We start from the raw sequence: 21,837 nt of genomic DNA on the forward strand, positions 1-21,837 counted from the left end.
GTAATTATATAGAAAGTTTCCATAATTTCTCACAATTCACGCCTACACCCTGAGCAAATCATCAACCCGAACCTTACTCCATAGACAAACCTTTATTAGTGCCGAGGGTTCCGATGAGATGCAAAACTTAGATTCAACAAAATCACTGGTTTATTGTAGACCAAGCTAGAAGTACTCGTAGAATGTTTGCGACTTTTTAATTTTTTAAATTATAACGGAAGCCAGAATATATTATATCGATACCATGCAATTTTTAAATACATCATTCGTTCTCTCTATCTTAGATGCATCTTTTTTCTCGATATAAATGCATCATCCTTCATCTATCTCCGATACATCTTTCCTGCCTTATCCCAGATAAATCGTTCCTTTCTTATCTCCGATCCTACTCAATCGACAGTTTACTTGCCAATTTATGCATTTTATACTTTTAAAAAATACTACTATAGATCAGGATACTACTGGAGATATATCACTACTATAGATCAGGATACTACTGGAGATATAACACTACTATAGATCAGGATATTACTGGAGATATAACACTACTATAAATCAGGATACTACTAGAGATATAACACTACTATAGATCAGGATATTACTGGAGATATAACACTGCTATAGATCAGGATACTACTGGAGATATATCACTACTATAGAACAGGATATTACTGGAGATATAGTATTACTATAGATCAGGATACTACTAGAGATATAACACTACTATAGAACAGGATACTACTAGAGATATAACACTACTATAGAACAGGATATTACTGGAGATATAACACTACTATAGATCAGGATACTACTGGAGATATATCACTACTATAGAACAGGATACTACGGGAGATATATCACTACTATAGATCAGGATACTACTGAAGATATAACACTACTATAGATCAGAATAAAACTTGAGATGTAACTGCACTACTATAGATGAGGATATTACTGAAGATATAACACTACTATAGATCAAGATAATACTGGAGATATAATATTACTATGGATGAGAATATTACTGGAGATATAACACTGCTATAGATCAGGATATTACTGGAGATATAACACTTCTATAGATCAGGATATTACTGGAGATATAACACTACTATAGATCAGGATATTACTGGAGATATAACACTACTATAGATCAGGATACTACTGGAGATATAACACTACTATAGATCAGGATACTACTAGAGATATATCACTACTATAGATCAGGATACTACTGAAGATATAACACTGCTATAGATCAGGATATTACTGGAGATATAATATTACTATAGATCAGGATATTACTGGAGATATAACACTACTATAGATCAGGATATTACTGGAGATATAACACTACTATAGATCAGGATATTACTGGAGATATAACACTACTATAGATCAGGATATTACTGGAGATATAGTATTACTATAGATCAGGATACTACTAGAGATATAACACTACTATAGATCAGGGTAATGCTGGAGATATAATACTACTATAGATCAGGATATTACTGGAGATATAACACTACTATAGATCAGGATATTACTGGAGATATAGTATTACTATAGATCAGGATACTACTAGAGATATAACACTACTATAGATCAGGGTAATGCTGGAGATATAATATTACTATAGATCAGGATACTACTGGAGATATAACACTACTATAGATCAGGATACTACTAAAGATATAACACTACTATAGATCAGGATACTACTGGAGATATAACACTACTATAGATCAGGATACTACTAAAGATATAACACTACTATAGATCAGGATACTACTGGAGATATGAATACTACTATAGATCAGGAAACTACTGGAGATATTCACACTACTTTAGCTCAGGATGCTACTGGAGATATGAACGGTACTAAGGTACTGGAGAGTTGAATGTAGACTGGGTTTGAGTCAGCTGGTTGAGAACTCAGTAGTACCGGTACACTATGCACTCCGCCTTTAGCAGATACCAGAAGGGGGTGGGGGTTGGGAGGGGAGCAACATCAGACAAACAAACCTACATTGACAATATGTAAATACAATCAAGAGAGAAGTAATGTAAATTTGTAAAAATAAATGTACTTTTTGGAATTATTTATGCTTTAAAAGATAAAATTCTCAGGTATCTAAGTCCACCCAGGGCCTAAAGATTAAACTTGAGAAATATAACAAGGATTAGGCATGCTCAGGGTACCCTGCAGGGTACAGAGGTGAAGGGTGAAATTTAAATACTTTAAACTCAGTAAGAACAAGGAGAACAAAGTTAACAACAAGAAAAACCCTAGGAGAACGGTGGAAGTGAAGATACGAACGTGGTATAAAGATAGATTTTGAATTATTTTCCATATTTTTTAGAATAAAAATATTGCAAAGTTTAATGTAATAAAATGTAACAGTTTTAAAATCTTGAAAGTTTTATTTCAAGTTTTCAGAAAACTGTCCAAAGCGATTAACAACGCTGGTTAAATGTAATAAAATAAAAGGAAAAAAGAAATTATATATATTTTGAAAAAAGCATTACAGTACCTTCAAGATTTAAGTTTGGGTCGGGATTGTGTGTGTGCGGGGGGGGGGGNGATTAGTTCGTTAGATTGAAGAACGCTAAAGCACATCAAGACGAGTTTTACATGGAGATTGATCTTTCAAATATTCATATCTGGTGTATACATAAATAGAGGAGAGAAGGTTAAAGAAATGCATGACATTCATTCATTCATTCCACCTCAACTCACTCATCAAATATCGTTAAATACGTCAAACTTAACTCATCCCTGTCTTTTCAAACTTAACTCATCCCTGTCTATTCATTTGAACTCATCCCTGTCTATTTAGCTTAACTTATCTATCCAACCTAATTTATCCCTATTTATCCCACCTCACTTATCCCTATTTATCCAACCTAATTTATTCATATCTATCCAACCTAACTTATCCCTATCCATCAGACTTAACTTATCCCTATCTATCTAACTCAACTGATTTTAGTCCAACAGGTCCGGGTAACTTGAAATTTGTTCCGTCTTACTTAACTCATCCTTCTGTACCATAAAGGGACAGTCAACATAATTTTATGGGACTCACAGATTAAGACGGTGCATGCTCGATTCACAACTTCACCATTAATCTTTGACTGAGTAAGAACGGAGAAGATATGACCGTGGTTCTGTCCTAAATCCTAAATCCTGCTGAATATCCTTTTTTTCGTTTTTTTTGCTGAGGCGATGGTTTATAGAGTACTGTTGTCAATAAGGGATGAAACTCTTTGAATGAAGGATCACTTATAATTATGTCGACAATCCCTTTAACATGCATTTTATATATACATCACATTTATACAATTCTTCTTTTTAACTTATAGTTCGCCCCACTCATCTCATCTTGCTGTACATTAAAATCCCTCCTAACTCAACTTGCTGAATCTTATAATTCCCCCCATTTAACTGATCTTGCTGTACATTAAAATCCCCCCTAACTCAACTTGCTGAATCTTATAATTCCCCCGATTTAACTGATCTTGCTGTACATTAAAATCCCTCCTAACTCAACTTGCTGAATCTTATAATTCACCCCATTTAACTGATCTTGCTGTACATTAAAATTCCTCCTAACTCAACTTGCTGAATCTTAAAATTCCCCCGATTTAACTGATCTTGCCGTACCTTCAAATCCCTCCTAACTCAACTTGCTGAATCTTATAATTCCCCCGATTTAACAGATCTTGCCGTACCTTCAAATCCCTCCTAACTCAACTTGCTAAATTTTATAATTCCCCCCATTTAACTGATCTTGTTGTACCTTCAAATCCATCCCACACAACTGATCTTGCTGTATCTTATAATTCCCCCAATTTAACTGATCTTGTTGTACCTTCAAATCCATCCTAACTCAACTTGCTAAATCTTATAATTCCCCCCATTTAACTGATCTTGTTGTACCTTCAAATCCCTCCTAACTCAACTTGCTAAATTTTATAATTCCCCCATTTAACTGATCTTTTGTACCTTCAAATCCCTCCTAACTCAACTTGATAATCTTATAATTCCCCCCATTTAACAGATCTTGCTGTACATTAAAATCCATCCTAACTCAACTTGCTGAATCTTATAATTCCCCCCATTTAACAGATCTTGCTGTACCTTAAAATCCATCCCACACAACTGATCTTGCTGAATCTTATAATCCATCCAACAAAACTTATCTTGCTGTGTCTTATAATCCGCCTCACACAACATATCTTGCTGTAGCTTATGTTCCGCCCCATTCACATATCTTGCATGCTGTAGCTTACATTCCGCCCCACTTAACTCATCTTGCTGTAGCTTATATTCCGGCCCAAAAAAGTATCTTGTTGTACCAATGCACCCCACTCAACTAATCTTGCTGTATCTTGCCCCACTCAACTTATCTTTCTGTATCCGCCCCACACAACATATCTTACTGTATCTTAAAAACCGCCCAACACAAATTGCTGTATCTTATAATACGCCCCATTCAACTTATCTTGCTGTATCTTATATCTTATATTACGCTCCACTAAAATCATCTTGCCGAACCGTTTAATCCGCTCCACACAAATTATCTTGCTGCACCTTAAACCTATACTCATCCTCCTCTTCCCTTAAATACATCCCACATCACTTATCCTACTTCATTCTTCTGATCCTTTAAATTCATCCTTCTTCATTCTTCTGATCCTTTGAATTCATCCCACTTCATACATCTGATTCTTTAAATTTATCCTACTTCATTCTTCTGTTCCTTTAAATTTATCCTTCTTCATTCTTCTGTTCCTTTAAACTCATCCTACTCTATTCCTATTCCTTTAAATTCATCCTACTCTACTTCTATTCCTTTAAAGTCATCCTACTCTACTCCTATTTCTATAAATTCATCCTTCTCTACTTCTATTCCTTTAAATTCATTCTACTCTACTTCTATTCCTTTAAATTCATTCTACTCTACTTCTATTCCTTTAAATTCATCCTACTCTACTACTATTCCTATAACTTTAAATTCATCCCAATTCATTCTTTTGTTTCTTTAAATTCCTCATATTCTACTCATATTTACATACTTTAAATCTTTTTGTTGACAATTAAAATCTAAAATACAGAAACATTTCTGAGGTATTTGAAGGGCAAAGAAGGACAAGGATTTACAAAACTGTTTCATAACGTTTTTTACATATACGTATTTAAATTTTAATATATAATTATAAAAAATGCCGAACTCTGATTTATTGTGTGGAACGAACCTATATATCTGTTTTCAAATTTAGAAATTGTACACTTTGTTGATTAGTTCGTTGTACACTTTGTTGATTAGTTCGTTGTACACTTTGTTGATTAGTTCGTTGTACACTTTGTTGATTAGTTCGTTGTACACTTTGTTGATTAGTTCGTTGTACACTTTGTTGATTAGTTCGTTGTACACTTTGTTGATTAGTTCGTTGATTTTTAAAATCTTAATGTTTTTTTTTTAGAGATTTATTTTCTACCAAAACCCTGATCTTAAAACATTCCTGTTCTCATAAAATCTATTTTTAGGTTTCTCTTGTTAATGATGCATTTTTAGACTTAATTTTTCTGTTTATTTCATTACTTATATCACATGTGATATTACTGATTAAATAAATAACTATATACAGAGTTATGCATATGTTTACACTTAAATTATGCATAGTTATTATATTTAAGAATATTGGGATTTTTGACAAAAATCTAAAGAATATCATATTTCAGAATCGTTTGCTAGTTGAATATTTTTACCACAATTAAAAATGAACCGTTGGGAAATTTTTTTTATCATAAATGGTTCTAAAACCATTAATTTCCCTTCTACATGGGTCACCCTGTATGTATAATTTTCCAGAATTTTGTTGATTTGAGTGCGTTTACAATTGTTATTAAAGGAATTGACTCTTTGCCACAAACTCTGATTTTCTAATCCCAATATCTTTGGAACCCAATGTCGTAAACCTTTGATATTTCAAACTTATATTTTTTGATCTAACAAAAGTCATAGTTTGAAATTTCAAAGGTTTGGAATCCAAAGATATAGGGATTAGAAAATCAGAGTTTGTTGCAAAGAGTCAATTCCTTTGAGAAAATTAGACAAATGAATGAAAAATCTATGTTGAACCTTATTAAATAATATTAGAATTGATTAGATATGATAATAAAAGTTAAGTACAGTGGGAACCAAAAAAACTGTGGTATTGGAAGTTGACTGTTAGTTTAATCAACATGAAACACAAAAATTGTACACAGACCTCTTTCACTTAATGAATAGATTGACAAGTATACTTGTAAAACTATTTGCATGACACTCCATACTGAAAATCTGAAGAAGGTGTTTTTTGTGTGGAACGACTTGGGGTATTCACATCAATTACATTTAACTTTTTGACGAGATTAGCATGAAATGAATAGATATATTAATAAGACCGGATTGAATTAAATATATGAGCTTGAAACAATGGCGAATGCTAATGTATAAACTAGAAAGAAGAATCGTTCTATCCCAGCAGCAACAAGTAACCATTCATTCTGCTTCCTACCCTCAACACCTAAAGGTTCATAATAAAGGGATTGTTCATAAATCTAGAACATACAAAAATCGTTTTTTAGTTCCTGCAAATATCTAAGGTTTCGTATTATCTACATAATGTAAGAAAAGGAAATGTTTAGAATAAAGAGTTTTGAAAGGAATTGAGTCTTTGCCACAAACTAAAATATTTTAATCTCTATTTCTTTTCAACCTGATGGTGTTAACTTTTTATTTTTAAAATTTACTCTATTTATAGTTTGAAATTTCAAAGGTCTACAAGATTGTATTGCAAAGATAGATATAGCCACTAGAAGATCAAAGAGTGTGGCAAAGACTCACTTCCGGTGTAAAACAAAAATGAAGGAACCTCAACAACATTGTGTACTGCAGTTTCTGGAGAAATGTAAACAAACTCTGCAGTAAAAGTATTGCTAAAAGAGTACTGCTATCCCAGTAAAAGTATTGCTAAAAGAGTACTGCTATCCTTCCTGAAACTGCAGTACACTTTTTGTAAACAAATATGTGAGAGTTTCTGGTGTATCTTCTTTGGATAAACAGATCGGTGTATCTTCTTTAGATAAACAGATCAATTATTAAATGTTTGAGATTAGAATCTAACTTCATATAAATTAAGCTGAATCTTTGGGGGAAAAAATCAAGAACAAAAAGTCATTTACACTTTTAAAAAGTGCAAAAAAAAATTTTAATTGTTAAAACTGTAAAAATCGTAAAATTGAAAAAAATCCTAAATATTTTTCAAAATATTTGAATAAAATGAAAAAGGAATTAAAATTTCGCCACAGCCTCAAACTTTTTAATCTCTATATCTTTGCAACCTGATTTATTTCAAACTTAGATCATTTGATCTAACTGTGTTCATCTATCTAAGGTTTACGAAATTGCGTTGCAAAGATATAGAGATTAGAAAATCAAACTCGATTCTTTTGAAAAGTTTTTATTTTTGAAAGAACCTGTTGATTGAGGTTGATCACTCTCTGCAGACTCATTAACTGAATCCATCTCTACAAACAGCCTACACACAAATACAACAATCATTTATTAGTCTGGGGCTCAAAAACGCCAAAACGGCCAAATATTTGTGTAAAACCTGGCATAGCTCCAGGGTTGGATTTTATCAAAATTTCAAATGTTCTTTAAATTTAAAACATTTGTTTTTGTAATTCTAAAAGTTCGCCGAAAATCATGGCAAATATTATTTTGTAAAATTCATGTAAAAGGATTTCTAAAGTGTATAAAAAGAATAATTTCTAATAAATGATAGAAAAATATCTGTTCTCTGAACTCCAGAGGAATGTTTTAATCTAAAACTTCAAATCAACACAAATATGCAGAATGTGATTATAGATGTAATTACATGAATACATGAATATATACCGTGCAGAGACACATAAAACTATGGAATAGGAAAACGACATTAAATTATTAAATATTCTGCAATGAACATAAAACGCAGCAATTGTGCAGTGTACACAGACACATTTCACTTACCAAGTGCCTTTTTAAGCTTTTGGTAAACATTTTAATAACAACATGAAATACACATAAAATTACATAAATTTCACCATCCTGCATCATAGTTTTATAGAGCTTACTGTGGTAGTTGAAATTCAATACGCTTTTCACCCATAAATGAAATAGTATAACATTATGTGTAAAGAGATTATATTTTTGTTTACAATTACTGTTTATTTTTTATCAATATTTCTTAGTTTCTGGAATCTGGATAGATAAGAATCACCCCTATAGGGCTATAGCTAAATATAGCTATATATAGCTGGATTAGATAAAACACAAATTCTGGCTTATTCGGTTCAGGCGTTTTGACATATTATGGAAACAGCGAGATCATTTTATTGATTAAAACACTTAAACTAGTTAAGAACATTACCTTTGGTGAGTATGTGAGACCTGATGATAATAATGTCCTAGACACAGAATTCGTCCTGCAAACCCAGAGAAGAATTCTCTCACACAAGCAGGAGGACTGGAGTACCTAGATACAAGGCAATAGTTAGATAAATAAGGACTGGAGTACCTAGATACCAGGACAATAGTTAGAGAAATAAGGACTGGAGTACCTAGATACCAGGACAATTTTTAGAGAAAGAAGGACTGGAGTAACTAGATACCAGGACAATAGTTAGAAAAAAGAAGGACAGGAGTACCTAGATACAAGGCAATAGTTAGAGAAATAAGGACTGGAGTACCTATATACCAGGACAATATTTAGAGAAAGGAGGACTGGAGTACCTAGATACCATGACAATAGTTAAATAAATAAGGACTGGAGTACCTAGGTACCAGGAGAATATTTAGAAAAAGGAGGACTGGAGTAATTATTGTTATACAGACAATATTCAGTACTATCGCTATACCAACCAGCGCTGCAGTGTTACTAAATAATCAAAATTAGTTTTATTCTTAACAGCAGCTAGGGCCACAGACATGTCGCTAGTTCTGAAAATCATGAAATAAAATCATCTATTTGATAAAAAAATATTTTTAAAAAATTAATTGTTAAAAAGATTTTTCTTAAGATTAAAATCAAGGTCGACGTCGACACAATAAAATAAAGTGAACAAGGGTAGGTATAGAAAAGAAGAATATTGGAAATAATAATTATATCTGCATTAGAAACATGTATCAATTACTAGACGCTTAAAAATTGTAACTTGTAAAAAATATGAAAATAAAAAATACCCAATTTGTAAAAAAAAAGCACGGCCGACACAACTTCAAGTGACCCCCCGTTATATCTTTAAATTCGTGGATGAGTAAAAATCATGGAGATATCCTTGTTTTCCTATCCTTTTGCGATTTCTGTATGAAAGTGACGCGACTTGTTAAAAATAGAATTGAATGGAAATTACTTCAACTTAGTTATTTTCAAAAAATGGGGGACAATTTTGAAAGAGCTGTTTTTCTAGGATGATTACTATTTTTGACACCTCGTAGAAAAAGCGTAAAATACATAAAAATGACAATTAGCAACTATATTTTCAAAATAATCAATGCAATATTTATGATTTTCTTATATGATAATGTCAAAAATTAGTTTGAATTCGTACAGATATGATTGTTAGAAAGTTTCTTGAAAAAAATAAACTAAATCACTTCCAGTTAACGCCACCCAAACATTATGTTCATCACCACGTCTATGATTTGATCGTTTACTGTGTTTCTAGCAATACTATTTCTAGCAATCAGACCTGCAACCCTGAATTACCTGTAGAAGAGTACAATGAGAGGTATTTGATCTGAAAGCGCTGGTAGAGTAGAGGAGAAATATAACAGGTACAGGACACAAACTAAATATAATAATTTAAAGAAATTGAGTCGTAGGCAAATTCTGTTAGATCTAATAGTCTAAGGTTTGCACCATCAGGTTGCAAATATCTAGAGATAGAAAATTTGAGTTTGTTGCTCAGACTAAATTCCTTTGTTCTCCTAAGCTCTTAATCTGTTTATCATGATAGGCTCTTCTCAGTTCTGGTATAGGAGGAAGATTTTTGTAGTGTTTATAACTTCAATAAGATCTAATCCGCAACGGTTTTGCTTCAACAGATTGAATTAAATTCTTTAGGATATTTCTTAAGATTCTAAACCATTCACCAATCAGAGGACAAATTCTAATCTCGACAAATCGCCAAAATAGCAGGCAGCTCATTTTTACGGATAAAGCTCTTGATCAAAGCTATACACTTTTGCTGTGGATCTAGGTATTATAATATAAATTAATCCTATCTCTCAAACTAAATTTCCGACCTTTCTTTCGTTCTGATCAATTTGTTCTATTATATCGTACTTAATTTTATCAAATCAATTTCAAATACTTAAACCTTGAAAATAAATCTTTACGTATAAAAGTCAACCCACGCAACTTCAAATACTTAAACCAAACCAAAAGCATTCATGTGGCTTTAATAAGTTCTCCAACTAAAATGTAAGGCAACTCAGATAAGGGGTCCATCATGAGCTATGATCGGACATACAAAACAATAAACAGACAAAAATAGATAACTTTTTATGAGTTTCCACGAAAAAATTTCCGCCCAATCGGTCCAGCCGTTTGGCCGGCTATACGCAACATATTATATTATATTATTATCTCTATTTACTACCTATAAGACAGGATGAGTTAACTATAATCTTCTCTCCAGCTGATGGTGGGAGCAGGAAGGATGCGACCACTATTAACATTATCACCATACAGGGCAGTATTATAACACACCTGTAATATGTAATACAAAATTTGGGGCGTAGACAGGGTGAAGGGGCTGTGCCCCCCCCCCTAGAAGTTGTATATTAAATACATGTATACCCCATGTATTTAACAAGCTTGCCTTCCCATTGATATTATTCTTGTACACGATCTTGAGAGAACTTACACAGCCATCTTTTACAGTTAAACGTAATTTTTATATCGTATTTTCTAAATTCCAATTTTTGGGTGCTTTACGTTTTGATATTGAAAGAAAAGAGTTCCCCTCAGCTTTGTTTGATGGCTTTAGAACAAGAATCCTATGTTAGATTTAAACTTTTTCGAAAAAACCTAGACATGTCTATAGCTCTCTAGCTAGTTTTCCGTAACTTATATCGAGGTTTAGTGCAATAATTGTTTGAAACAAGAAATAGGTAGCAGTCGTCAACTTGTTACAAAAGAATTAGTAACTGTTGTAAAATATATTTATATTTTACTAAAAATTAAATTCCGAAAACCAACTATGTTGCTTAGAACAGAAGAAAGTTATATAGGATCTAGGAGTAAGGAGTGTGTGTGATCACATCAAATTAAAGTAAATCCAATGTAAATTTGAAATCTAAAAATCATGGATCCTTTTTTTAAGAGCAAATATTGCGTATTGAAAAAACAAAAAAGTACAATTTTTGGAATGTCGTATATAAATACAGGGTGCCCCAAAAAACATGGGAATTCAGTGATGAATTCGATATCGTCTTTGTTATAAATTAGCATTGTGATACCTAATTTCAAAAGCCATACTATAATTATGTCTTCTAGAGTTTATTTTATGAAAACGGTAAAAGACTGTAAAGATGAGTCAAATAACGTATCCGCAAGATGAACAGTGAAGACGGACAAGTTTACTCTGTGTGTATACTGCAATTTTCTTGTTTTACATAAGTACATCCGTATGCAGTCAAAACATAAACAAACAAAATGTGAACATAGCAGACGAACTCTTACAGATTACAGCTTTCTCAGTAGGTATCACTATACTAAATCAAAGAATTATTTAAAAAGACGATATCGAATTCGACAATGAATTCACATGTTTATTGGGACACCCTGTAGTAGAATCACAAATAGAGAAGCTTCGAGTCCCACTAGTAATTTCGCATTAATTTCACCTTCTTCAGTAATTTCGCATTAATTTCACCTTCTCCAAGTGTCTAGATTGGGCCGAAAAAGTAATCACCTGTAGAACGGAGAATGTCTCTGTAGGAAAAACTGAAATGTCACATCAGGATACATCTCAGGACAGCAGTCATATTTAGTTTGGCTTCTAGTCGCTGTAGAGGTCAGCACCTCCCACTCCTGGTTTCATATAAAGAGCTATATTAGATGATATAGAGGTCAGCACCTNAGAACTCATCCAACCTTATCCTTTAATATAGAACTCATCCAACCTTATCCTTTAATATAGAACTCATCCAACCTTATCCTTTAATATAGAACTCATCCAACCTTATCCTTTAATATAGAACTCATCCAACCTTATCCTTTAATATAGAACTCATCCAACCTTATCCTTTAATATAGAACTCATCCAACCTTATCCTTTAATATAGAACTCATCCAACCTTATCCTTTAATATAGAACTCATCCAACCTTATCCTTTAATATAGAACTCATCCAACCTTATCCTTTAATATAGAACTCATCCAACCTTATCCTTTAATATAGAACTCATCCAACCTTATCCTTTAATATAGAACTCATCCAACCTTATCCTTTAATATAGAACTCATCCAACCTTATCCTTTAATATAGAACTCATCCCACCTTATCCTTTAATATAGAACTCATCCAACCTTATCCTTTAATATAGATCTATTCAGTGAAAAGCTAATTAGAGCTGATAAGAACTGTGAGTAGAGTTTAAAGAAGATAAAGTTCCTTGCACTTTTGAGTTTCTATCGGCCACAATCTTAGATCTATCTAAAATAGAAGGATGAAAACTTTTAAAATTTTTAAAATTTTCTTAAAATCAATTCAATATGATTACTTATTCGACGTTTAGTTCGTCAAAAAAAAATATTTTATAAAAATTTCTTAAGTTTCATTTTAACAAGGAGGTCGACATAAATTTATTTAGTTGTGTTATTCCACTCAAACCGTTAATATTCAACTAATAATTTAAATTGGGATTTAGCCTGACCCCATTAATTTTTCGCAATCACTCCCTTTAATTATTCATATTAATTTTGAAATTTTCCCGTTTTATACAATTATTGTATTTTTTTCTAAACGGGGTTCTATTAATAATGTTGTTTACCTTACAGAAAGCTCTATATTTGACTGGAGGTACCCAAATTATCTCCCCTGAGCTGTGAACTAGAAAATGTGTATTCCCAAAGCTACTTGTTGTCCCACCGTCAGCGTTGTTGTAAAGGTAGATATCAGGTTTCCAGATCTCATCCATACCAAAGTGTATTTGCTGAACCCCTGTAAACACAGTAATTAAGGTTAAAATTTAAAATCAATGAAATTGGGTCATGTTAGGTATTAAATCATAGGTTTATTGATGTGTTCCGATTTCATTCCAAAAATACCTATGATTTGATTTAGGACCATTTAGAATAGAATCATTCTGTTCATTTATTTAATCAGCCCCTTTCATTTTTCGCGAACATTCCCTTGAAGAAATGATAAAATCAAACCATTAAACTGAGAAGTGTTCCACTTGAGATAATGATCAATCCAGGACATTCTCAACCAAGCATCAACCTCCAGGACGGATTTCTTTTCATCTAGGTCCAGATGGATCAGAGCCATTCCAAGGTTTACCTAAAACCATATAATAACATTGAATGAGGACTTTTGTCTTTAAGTTATATTAAATGATCCGACTGAGCTAGAAACAAGTGTGCAACTGCATGGAGGCCGTACAGCCGTCTTTAAATTCTCAAATTTTGTGGGTAACCATGTAATTAAAACAAGTGTGTCAATACAAAATATGTAAATTAAAACAGATTCTATTAACATATCATTGTTCTGATTGATTTGAGTCCAGTAAATAAAATATTTAAACTTTATAATGCAATCCGAGTATTTAGATTTACAATTAAGTACAATCGGTGGAAATGAGATTTTGAAGAAATTTCTCATGACGTCATTGGTGTCAATTGTGACACAGTTACAACCCGTTTTTAGCGTTGAGAAGAAAAAAACAGCTTTTAAACAGAAAATAAAAATAAATTGAATCTTTGTCACAAACTCTGATTTTCTGATCTCTATATCTTCGCAACGCAATGTCATAGAACTTATATATTTCAAACCATTAAATCTGTTAGATGAAACAATCTAAGTTTAAAATATCAAAGATTTACACCCGGTTCCGAAGAGATAGGGATTAAACAATTTTAGTTTGTGACAAAGACTCAATATTTTTAAATAATTTGTCTGACACTGAATATTACAAGGTCAGCATTGACGTAGAACAGTTGAACTGTATGTTAGCTATTCTCCAGTGCCACCTATTTTACTTAATAATCTATTTAATGAAAATTAATTCTTTGTTCTCAGATTAAGAAATAGGCTAATTTTCTTTTATAATTAAAACTATCTTTTCCAAAATGTTGAAATTTTAATTCATTATTATCAAAAGAGTTTTTTTTATGAAAATCAAATGTCCGTAAAACAATTCTAATCAGTATTTTAGAAGTTAAACACAAGAAGAAAACTTGTTTAAGATAAATTTTGAAGCTTTCGATTAAAGCCTTGAATGTTTTTTAAAATAAAAAACAAAACAATATATGAATTTATTTAGTTTCACCTTAACTTTATCAGTGTGATCCGGAACAGGATGAATATTTTTATCATATCCGTCCAACAAGAATTCTCTTAACCTTGTCTTTGCCGGACGCTCATCTGCCACTTCAGAGTCTAGGAAGTAATTATATATTTATGAAATACAACAAAAACGTACAAAATCAAGTTTTTCAGGAGAAAATATTTAAAAAGCTCTAAAAATAGCGCCTTGTGGGAATATTTCCCCCCAATTCTAAAAAAAAGGAAAAGGGAAGTTGCATGTTTAATGTTTTCATTACATTTAATATAGCTGGTGGTGGATTCTTAGTATTTTTTTGACGATGAACTAATAACTTTAAAATTAAAATCATAGATTTATTTTTGAAACTGGAGAAATAAAAACCTAAGCCTTTAAACAATAAGGAATTGTCGTCCCTTTGACGTTTAAACATTAATTATTTTCTTTGTTTTTATTTTCTAATACCTTGACTCGGAGATTTGTCTTTTTCTGCTTTTCTCAGCAGTTTCTTTTCCTTTGTCGTTTTATCATCCTTTAGTTTCACATTCTTCTTTCTACTGGACGAGCTGGACTGAGTGGAACTTTCTGTTAAATCGTCCTGGGCTGCAGCCATTGACACCAGGAGAAGGAAATATAGAATGGTTTTCATTTTAGTTTAGTCTCATCTGAAATACAATATTTAGCATTTAATCCCGGCTCTGGTTTAGTTAAAAAACGTTACAATTATTAATAAAAAGGCGGAATATCTTATCTATTATTCGAGATTTTGTACTTTCGATATCTTTTTATAAAACCTCGCTAGAACTGAAATTTGAGGATAGAGGTAGACTTGAAAAGACTGCAGTATAGTTAGAACAGATGAGAATTGGTTCGAAAAGGTGTAAATACAATGACAGGTTAAACCACTATACTATACTGCCTGTATAGTCCTGCATGATATAATCCTACCTGAGCACTTGGAACCGGTTTAACGCTCAAGGAGCAAATTTAGTAGGGAGACAGACATATAAATAGAAAGAGGAACAGATCAGGGGTAGATGAAAACAAAAGATAAGGTAAAAGAAGAATACAAAAGGAAGAGAATAAAGGAAAAGGTAGAAGAGCATTGACACAAGGGCGTATACAGGAATGGGGAGTGTCCCCCATTTGCCTTTTAAATAAAAAAATGTTGTGTTCACTCTTAAATACAACAAAACTACTATGCAGGATAAGAATTAAAGGAGCAGGACAAGAGGTAAAGGAGCAGGACAAGAGGTAAAGGAGCAGGACAAGAGGCAAAGGAGTAGGACAAGAGGTAAAGGGGCAGGACAAGAGGCAAAGGAGCAGAACAAGAGGTAAAAAGGCAAAACACCTAGGGAAAGAGTAAAACACAAAAAGGCAAGAAGAAGAAGAAAAGGAGAAGAAGAGAGGAAGATGAGTAAAAGCAGGAAAACAAATCATTTTAATTATTCATAAATAAAAAGTTATTTCAAGAAAATATAGGAAAATATATAATTTTCCTCATTTATTCACGCTTCTTAATTTTATCATTTTCAAATTTGGATTTTAAAAATATTTTGTAGAAAACCTTCAAAAAATATTAGACACCAATAAAAGCATTATTATGATTATGTCTTATGTAGAGAGTTAGGACTCAAATGGCATAAAAACTTCAAATTGTTGGGTATTAAATTTGATGGGACTCTTTCTAATATTGAGTCTAATTATGACGAAAAAAATAATGATATAAGAACTGCTATGAAAAGATTAATGATATAAGAACTGCTATGAAAAAATTAATGAGATAAGAACTGCTATGAAAAAATTAATGATAAAAGGACTGGTATGAAAAGATTAATGATATAAGAACTCTTATGAAAAAATTAATTATATAAGAACTCTTATGAAAAAATTAATGATATAAGAACTCTTATGAAAAAATGACAATAGCGATTAATTTCTCCGTTAGGCAAAGAGACTTTAGTTCTCTTAAAATTGTCACATCTAGCCTTTATTCTTCCATCCTTAAATAAACAAAAACTTAAACTAATTAAATCTAAAGTATATAAGTTTATCTGGCAGGGCAAAGAAAAGGTTCAAAACTGAAGATAAGGGCGGTTTAGACTTTCCTGACATTGCAGCTAGTTGGAAAACACTCAAATTATCATGGTTCAGAAGACTCGTGACAAACGAATCAGCCTGGAAAAATATTTTTATTCTAATCTAACAAAATCCTGCAGCAATTTATCCTTGAACTCTTTCATGTGTACTCTAGGCACGGTAGATTATAATAATGTTGCTAAAAAGTATCCAAGCTCATACTGGTCTGAATGTATACGCTCAATTAGTCCTCTCATGCTGGAGCAAATAAAACTGTCTCCCGAAAAAATTCTTACCTATCCTATTTGAGGTTCGAGCATATTCATTAAAGGACATGAGATTTGTAAAAGAGGTTATTTTGTGAATATAGGAATATTAATTGATTGTCCTAGTGACATTATGAAAATAAGAGAAAATGGCCTAACATTTTTATCTTCGGAGGAATTTTACAACAGATATGGAGAATTGCCAGATAATCTAAGTTTTACGTCAATTAAAGTTGTAATTAGAATGTACAGAAGTTAGGATTAACATTTGAAAGATTAATTCCCGAAATGCCAATGTTTCCGCCAATGTTAGGATTAATACATATGTCGAAATCTGGATGCAGTTACTGGTCTAAAATGTTAAAAAAAATACAATTTTCAAGAGCTAGCATACAAGATAGAGGAAGGAAATGGGAAGTGCAATTAAATTAAATTCAAAGTGTAAGTTTTTGGGAGCGCTGTTACTAAAATTATAAAGAGCTTTTCTTGACAATAGGATAAAATTGTTTTAATTAAATAGTACGCGACACGCTGAAAACAAACAGAATTGTGTCAAAATTTGTTCTTGGAATTCAGCCGTCGTTTACTTTTTGCAATTCTGAGATTGAAACAATTATTCATCTATCTTGGGATTGTAACAATACAAGTCAATTTTTAGATCTAGTTTTTAATTTTTTTTGCGAGCTATGGCCAGGAATCCAGGGCCTGCCCTCTAGAAATCAATTTATTTTTGGCATTAGAAACAAAAAAAAATATTCTATTCTAAAAATTATCTAATTTTGTATGTTAAATATTTTATTTGGATTATTATATGTAAGCAGGGTGAACTAGCCTTGTGAGCTTTTAAGTCTTGGTTTAAAATACAAAATAGAGACTGCAGCTAATTTCAGAGCTTTTGGTAATAATCCAAGATTATCATTTTTGCATAATACTATTTACAGAATGGAAACTTAACACGTCTTTGTTTGAGAAAATCCATTAAATTGCAGCAGAGTTATTCTTTTGTTTTAATTTTATTTTTGTTTATCATAAATCAGAAATCTTTGAGACTAACTTGATTATTTGTGATTGGAATTTATTATAAAAGCTTAATCAACAATTCTCTGAATTATATTTAATCTTAGATGGAGAATCGAGCTACCAGTGTGAAGGAGAAGGTGCTGAAGTACGCGGAGAACAAAAGGAAGAACATGACCTTACCCAATGTGATGATTCCCCCGCCACCCCTTCCTCCAAATTATTCTACCATGATTTACCCCAATCCAAATACTCAGACAAGCTAAAGATTGGAGTTCCGGCGGAGCTGCAGATGAAGGAGATTAGTCTGAATTGGAAGACTAAAGAATCTAATAATATCATGGAGCTCAAGACTCCAGACTGGAAGATGATCCGTGATAAAAACCAGAATTATCCAAGATACTGTTCAATCTGTTCGAAAGCAACTTCAGTTGCTGAACCTAGACCTCGAGTAATATATCATATCCACAACAGTTCCCTGCAGTACAGGATTACTGCTCCCAATGATACCTGGGGAAATTATCCCTGCATTACATGCAAAGCTGCTCCACACAGCTGTAGAACTGGTATGAGATATCCATTGTTGATGACCTCCTCGATATTAAACGGATGGCAAGGAAAAAGATATGAGAACGAATATATTGGACATGATCCTAAGATCGCGGTTCTTCCTAAAGAGAATAGAAAACTGGCTCCAAGGTAGGAGTCAGGAAACTCATTACAGAGAAGATAAAGCCTCCAACAAGCTACATATGAGTGATAAAACAAGGTTAGATATGGGGAACTCCTGCATCAAGTACTTCATGTACATCTAAAAGATCATCATCCGTAATGAATCCAGTACCTAAGTTAATTAAAACATTCAAGAACTCAACATTGCTAAATCCAAGCTAGTCAAACCCTGTTTTTTTTTATGAAAACTAAGAAATTAATACTTGATCCAGAGTAGTGCGATAAGCACTTATGCATTTTAGCTTTATACATTTTTGCCCTTATCCATAATTTTTGCTGATTTCTTAAAAGTTTTATCTCTAGTTTTTCAAGTTCGTTATCTTATCTGAAAATATATAGAGCGACCAACCCACTTTATAAATTTATAAATTTATGAATTTTTTGTTTTGCTGTTTTCAATGAGAAGAAGAATAAAAGCTTTATGCTATATCATGATATAAAGGTTCAGTTCTGATTTTGAACTATGTGACCGTTAATATAACTTAAATTATAAGTTAGAATTAACTAATTTGTAATATGTGAGTTGTTTCCATTTGATATTGTTTAGCTAGAAGGTTTCCATTCAAACCACAATAAAATCAATTATTTAGGGAAGTTTCCCGTCACAGGTTTCTCTGAGGAAAGGCATCACTTGAAAACGTATCCAAAGGAATACTATAGATTGGTTAAATAAATATCCAAAGGAATACTATAATGTAGATATCACTGTATTCCTAGAGACTTCCTAAAGTAACTGAATCTGTTAGAGCTGAGCGAATCAGAATAAACTAAAAATCCAAACTGGTTCTGAACTAAGTAACGATTATCTAACAGATTTATCAAATTCTGGCATTTTAAATTGATATAATCATCCCAGTGATGCATCTTTAAAAATCCGCTAAAAATGTTTCAGTAAATAACATCAGTATATAAGTGTTAATCATATTAATAGTATGCTAATTATTAAAACGTCAACGTTGATTCATAAAAATATTTATTGTGCTTTAATATTTATTGTAGTCAATAATTATTAATAGTATTTAATATAAATATCAGAAGTAAGCTTATTAAAGGACAAGAAATAGAAAATATATTAAATATGTCAATATTTCATTGTGTACATAAATTTCATTGTGTGCATATATTTAATTTTGTACATATATTTCATTGTGTACATATATTTCATTGTGTACATATATTTCATTGTGTACATATATTTAAGTAAAATTGATGTATGTTGCAAACAATTTTTCATAAGTTAGTTTTTTTACCTTATCTTGTAGTAACAGAAGAAAAATGGTCAAATATAATAAATATGTAACGAAAAGTACCATGAATCCAACGCTTTTTTCAAACTGTTGAAAAACCGGTTAAGTTTCGTTTTGTTTTGTAAACTTTTGTTTTTAGAATAGGTTAGAAAGTGTACATAACACAATAGTATATTAAAACGTCGTTTATTGGGTGAAAAAGCTATTGAAAAAAGCACATTTTCGTCTATTATGCCTACTTTTGAGGGTTAAAACAGCATTTTAGAGCAAAATGTTTCATCAATGACCAGATTTATTGACATTGTGCCTACAACAAGCACTATTTAGTTCAACGACGTTTAATAGGCAAAAAAGCTTCAATTCATTTTTTTTTCAGAGACACCCTGTGCATATAGGTATTCATGTGTATACAACATACAGAAGATTTGCATTGAGGATAAATATAAAGTAAAGTTTGAACTGTGTTTTCTAATTTGAAATATTTCGTCAAAAGCTGTCAAATGGAAACTTACAACAAATTCTCGCAGTTAAGGAAGAGAGAAGGAGCTCTCACGATGAACTAGAGGTACAGGTTAAAAATACAGGGAGTCTTAGCTTTAGAACATATTTTCCCCGTGAAAAATAGATTTTTCATATTTGCAATTTTTTACTTTTTTGATAGGCTATGTATTTTAACATGTATTTTTCAATATATATACGGTTTCTTAAGCTATTTTTAACGGAATTTGAATGAAATATCAATATATGATCAAGATGAAATTCGCTGTAGTTAGTTTTACGTGAGGTAATAGGGTGAGTTGGGGAGTGGCATAATAATATAAACGTGAAGCTTATNGAGAGGAGGTGACAGGGAGGGGAGATGACTGGGACAGGGGGCTTCTGTCAAGTTGTTACCCTCCTCAGTGTTTTGGTTGTATGTGAAACCATAAAGAAAGAAACTCGTTAAAAAATAAAAATAAAACACGAAAAACGAAAAAATGGGAACAGAGCTACAAGTAAAGTAAAAAAAAATAAATAAAATGGGAGTAAAGTTCAGAGATAAACTGAAGGAGCTAAAAAATATAAGTGAAGAGAGTAAAGGTAGTTTAAAGATGTAATTTCAAGCGCAAAAGCTTTTCATTTAATTTTAGACAAATTTAAGACCCAATTTCGTGAAAAATGATTTGATTACATCTAAAAATAGGTTTACATGTTAATTATCTAAAAACAAGCCTTTTTTGTCCAGTATTCAACAAGATAAATTTTAGATTTGTGCAGATATGTTATAAAGCTACGGTCCACTGATCTGCCGGTCACTTTTTAGAGAAATTTTAAACAAAAATAATCAACTATCAAAAATAGAAACATGGATAGCTCATTCTTTTTTTTTATCAGACAATTCTTTTAAGGATAGAGTAAAGCGGTATTGCTCCTCAGTAATTAGAGAGTCACATGGAATCACGTTAACAGTCCCTTTAAGGAAGAAAGATGTTTCAAGGATCAAATAATCTAAGTTTGAAATATAGGTGCTCAGGCGGTTTCTATTCCCCATGATGGAATCATTTTAGACGCTGTCGATCATTTATTCAAATCATTTCTTAATTTTATTTTCTTAGTTTTCCAGAGAGTTTACAAAAGTAAGTAAGGAACTAAAAACTGAAGATTTATCAAGGTTGAGAAAGAGAGAAGTAGATAAATGATGTTTAAATGAAAAAAACTGTCTACGTCAGGTAAAGAGAAATTGAGAAGAGTTTGTGAGTAAATTTCAATGTTTTAAAAATTTATTCGGAAAATGAATTCTGAAGATAAATTTCCTGTAAAGGAAATCAGAATTATTGCTTACCTCCAATATCCCCCCCCCCTGGAATCCCTGAATAAAGTATCCCTTCCTGGAATCCATGGATAAAGTATCCCCCCCCCGGA

At 32.0% G+C, this 21,837-nt stretch overlaps 1 protein-coding gene across 1 annotated transcript in view; it reads right to left on the bottom strand.

Annotated features, from left to right (window-relative positions):
- Nucleotides 1–6,430: 6,430 nt before the first annotated feature.
- LOC111695242 (neuronal acetylcholine receptor subunit alpha-7) overlaps nt 6,431–21,837 on the bottom strand; it is a 22,974-nt gene continuing 7,567 nt past the window's right edge. Inside the window, exons 2-12 of the mRNA XM_023464474.1 lie at nt 15,060–15,259; nt 14,601–14,710; nt 13,486–13,612; nt 13,101–13,270; nt 12,020–12,138; nt 10,703–10,812; nt 9,808–9,889; nt 8,875–8,976; nt 8,470–8,676; nt 7,532–7,593; nt 6,431–6,579 (exon numbers count right to left, since the gene is read on the bottom strand). Coding sequence (XP_023320242.1) covers nt 6,467–6,579; nt 7,532–7,593; nt 8,470–8,676; nt 8,875–8,976; nt 9,808–9,889; nt 10,703–10,812; nt 12,020–12,138; nt 13,101–13,270; nt 13,486–13,612; nt 14,601–14,710; nt 15,060–15,243 — 1,386 coding nt within the window. The 5' untranslated portion in view covers nt 15,244–15,259 and the 3' untranslated portion in view covers nt 6,431–6,466. The remainder of the gene's footprint in view (nt 6,580–7,531; nt 7,594–8,469; nt 8,677–8,874; nt 8,977–9,807; nt 9,890–10,702; nt 10,813–12,019; nt 12,139–13,100; nt 13,271–13,485; nt 13,613–14,600; nt 14,711–15,059; nt 15,260–21,837) is intronic.

The sequence above is a fragment of the Eurytemora carolleeae genome, unplaced genomic scaffold (genome assembly GCF_000591075.1).
Source record: "Eurytemora carolleeae unplaced genomic scaffold, Eaff_2.0 scaffold189, whole genome shotgun sequence".
Lineage (NCBI taxonomy): Eukaryota > Metazoa > Arthropoda > Copepoda > Calanoida > Temoridae > Eurytemora > Eurytemora carolleeae.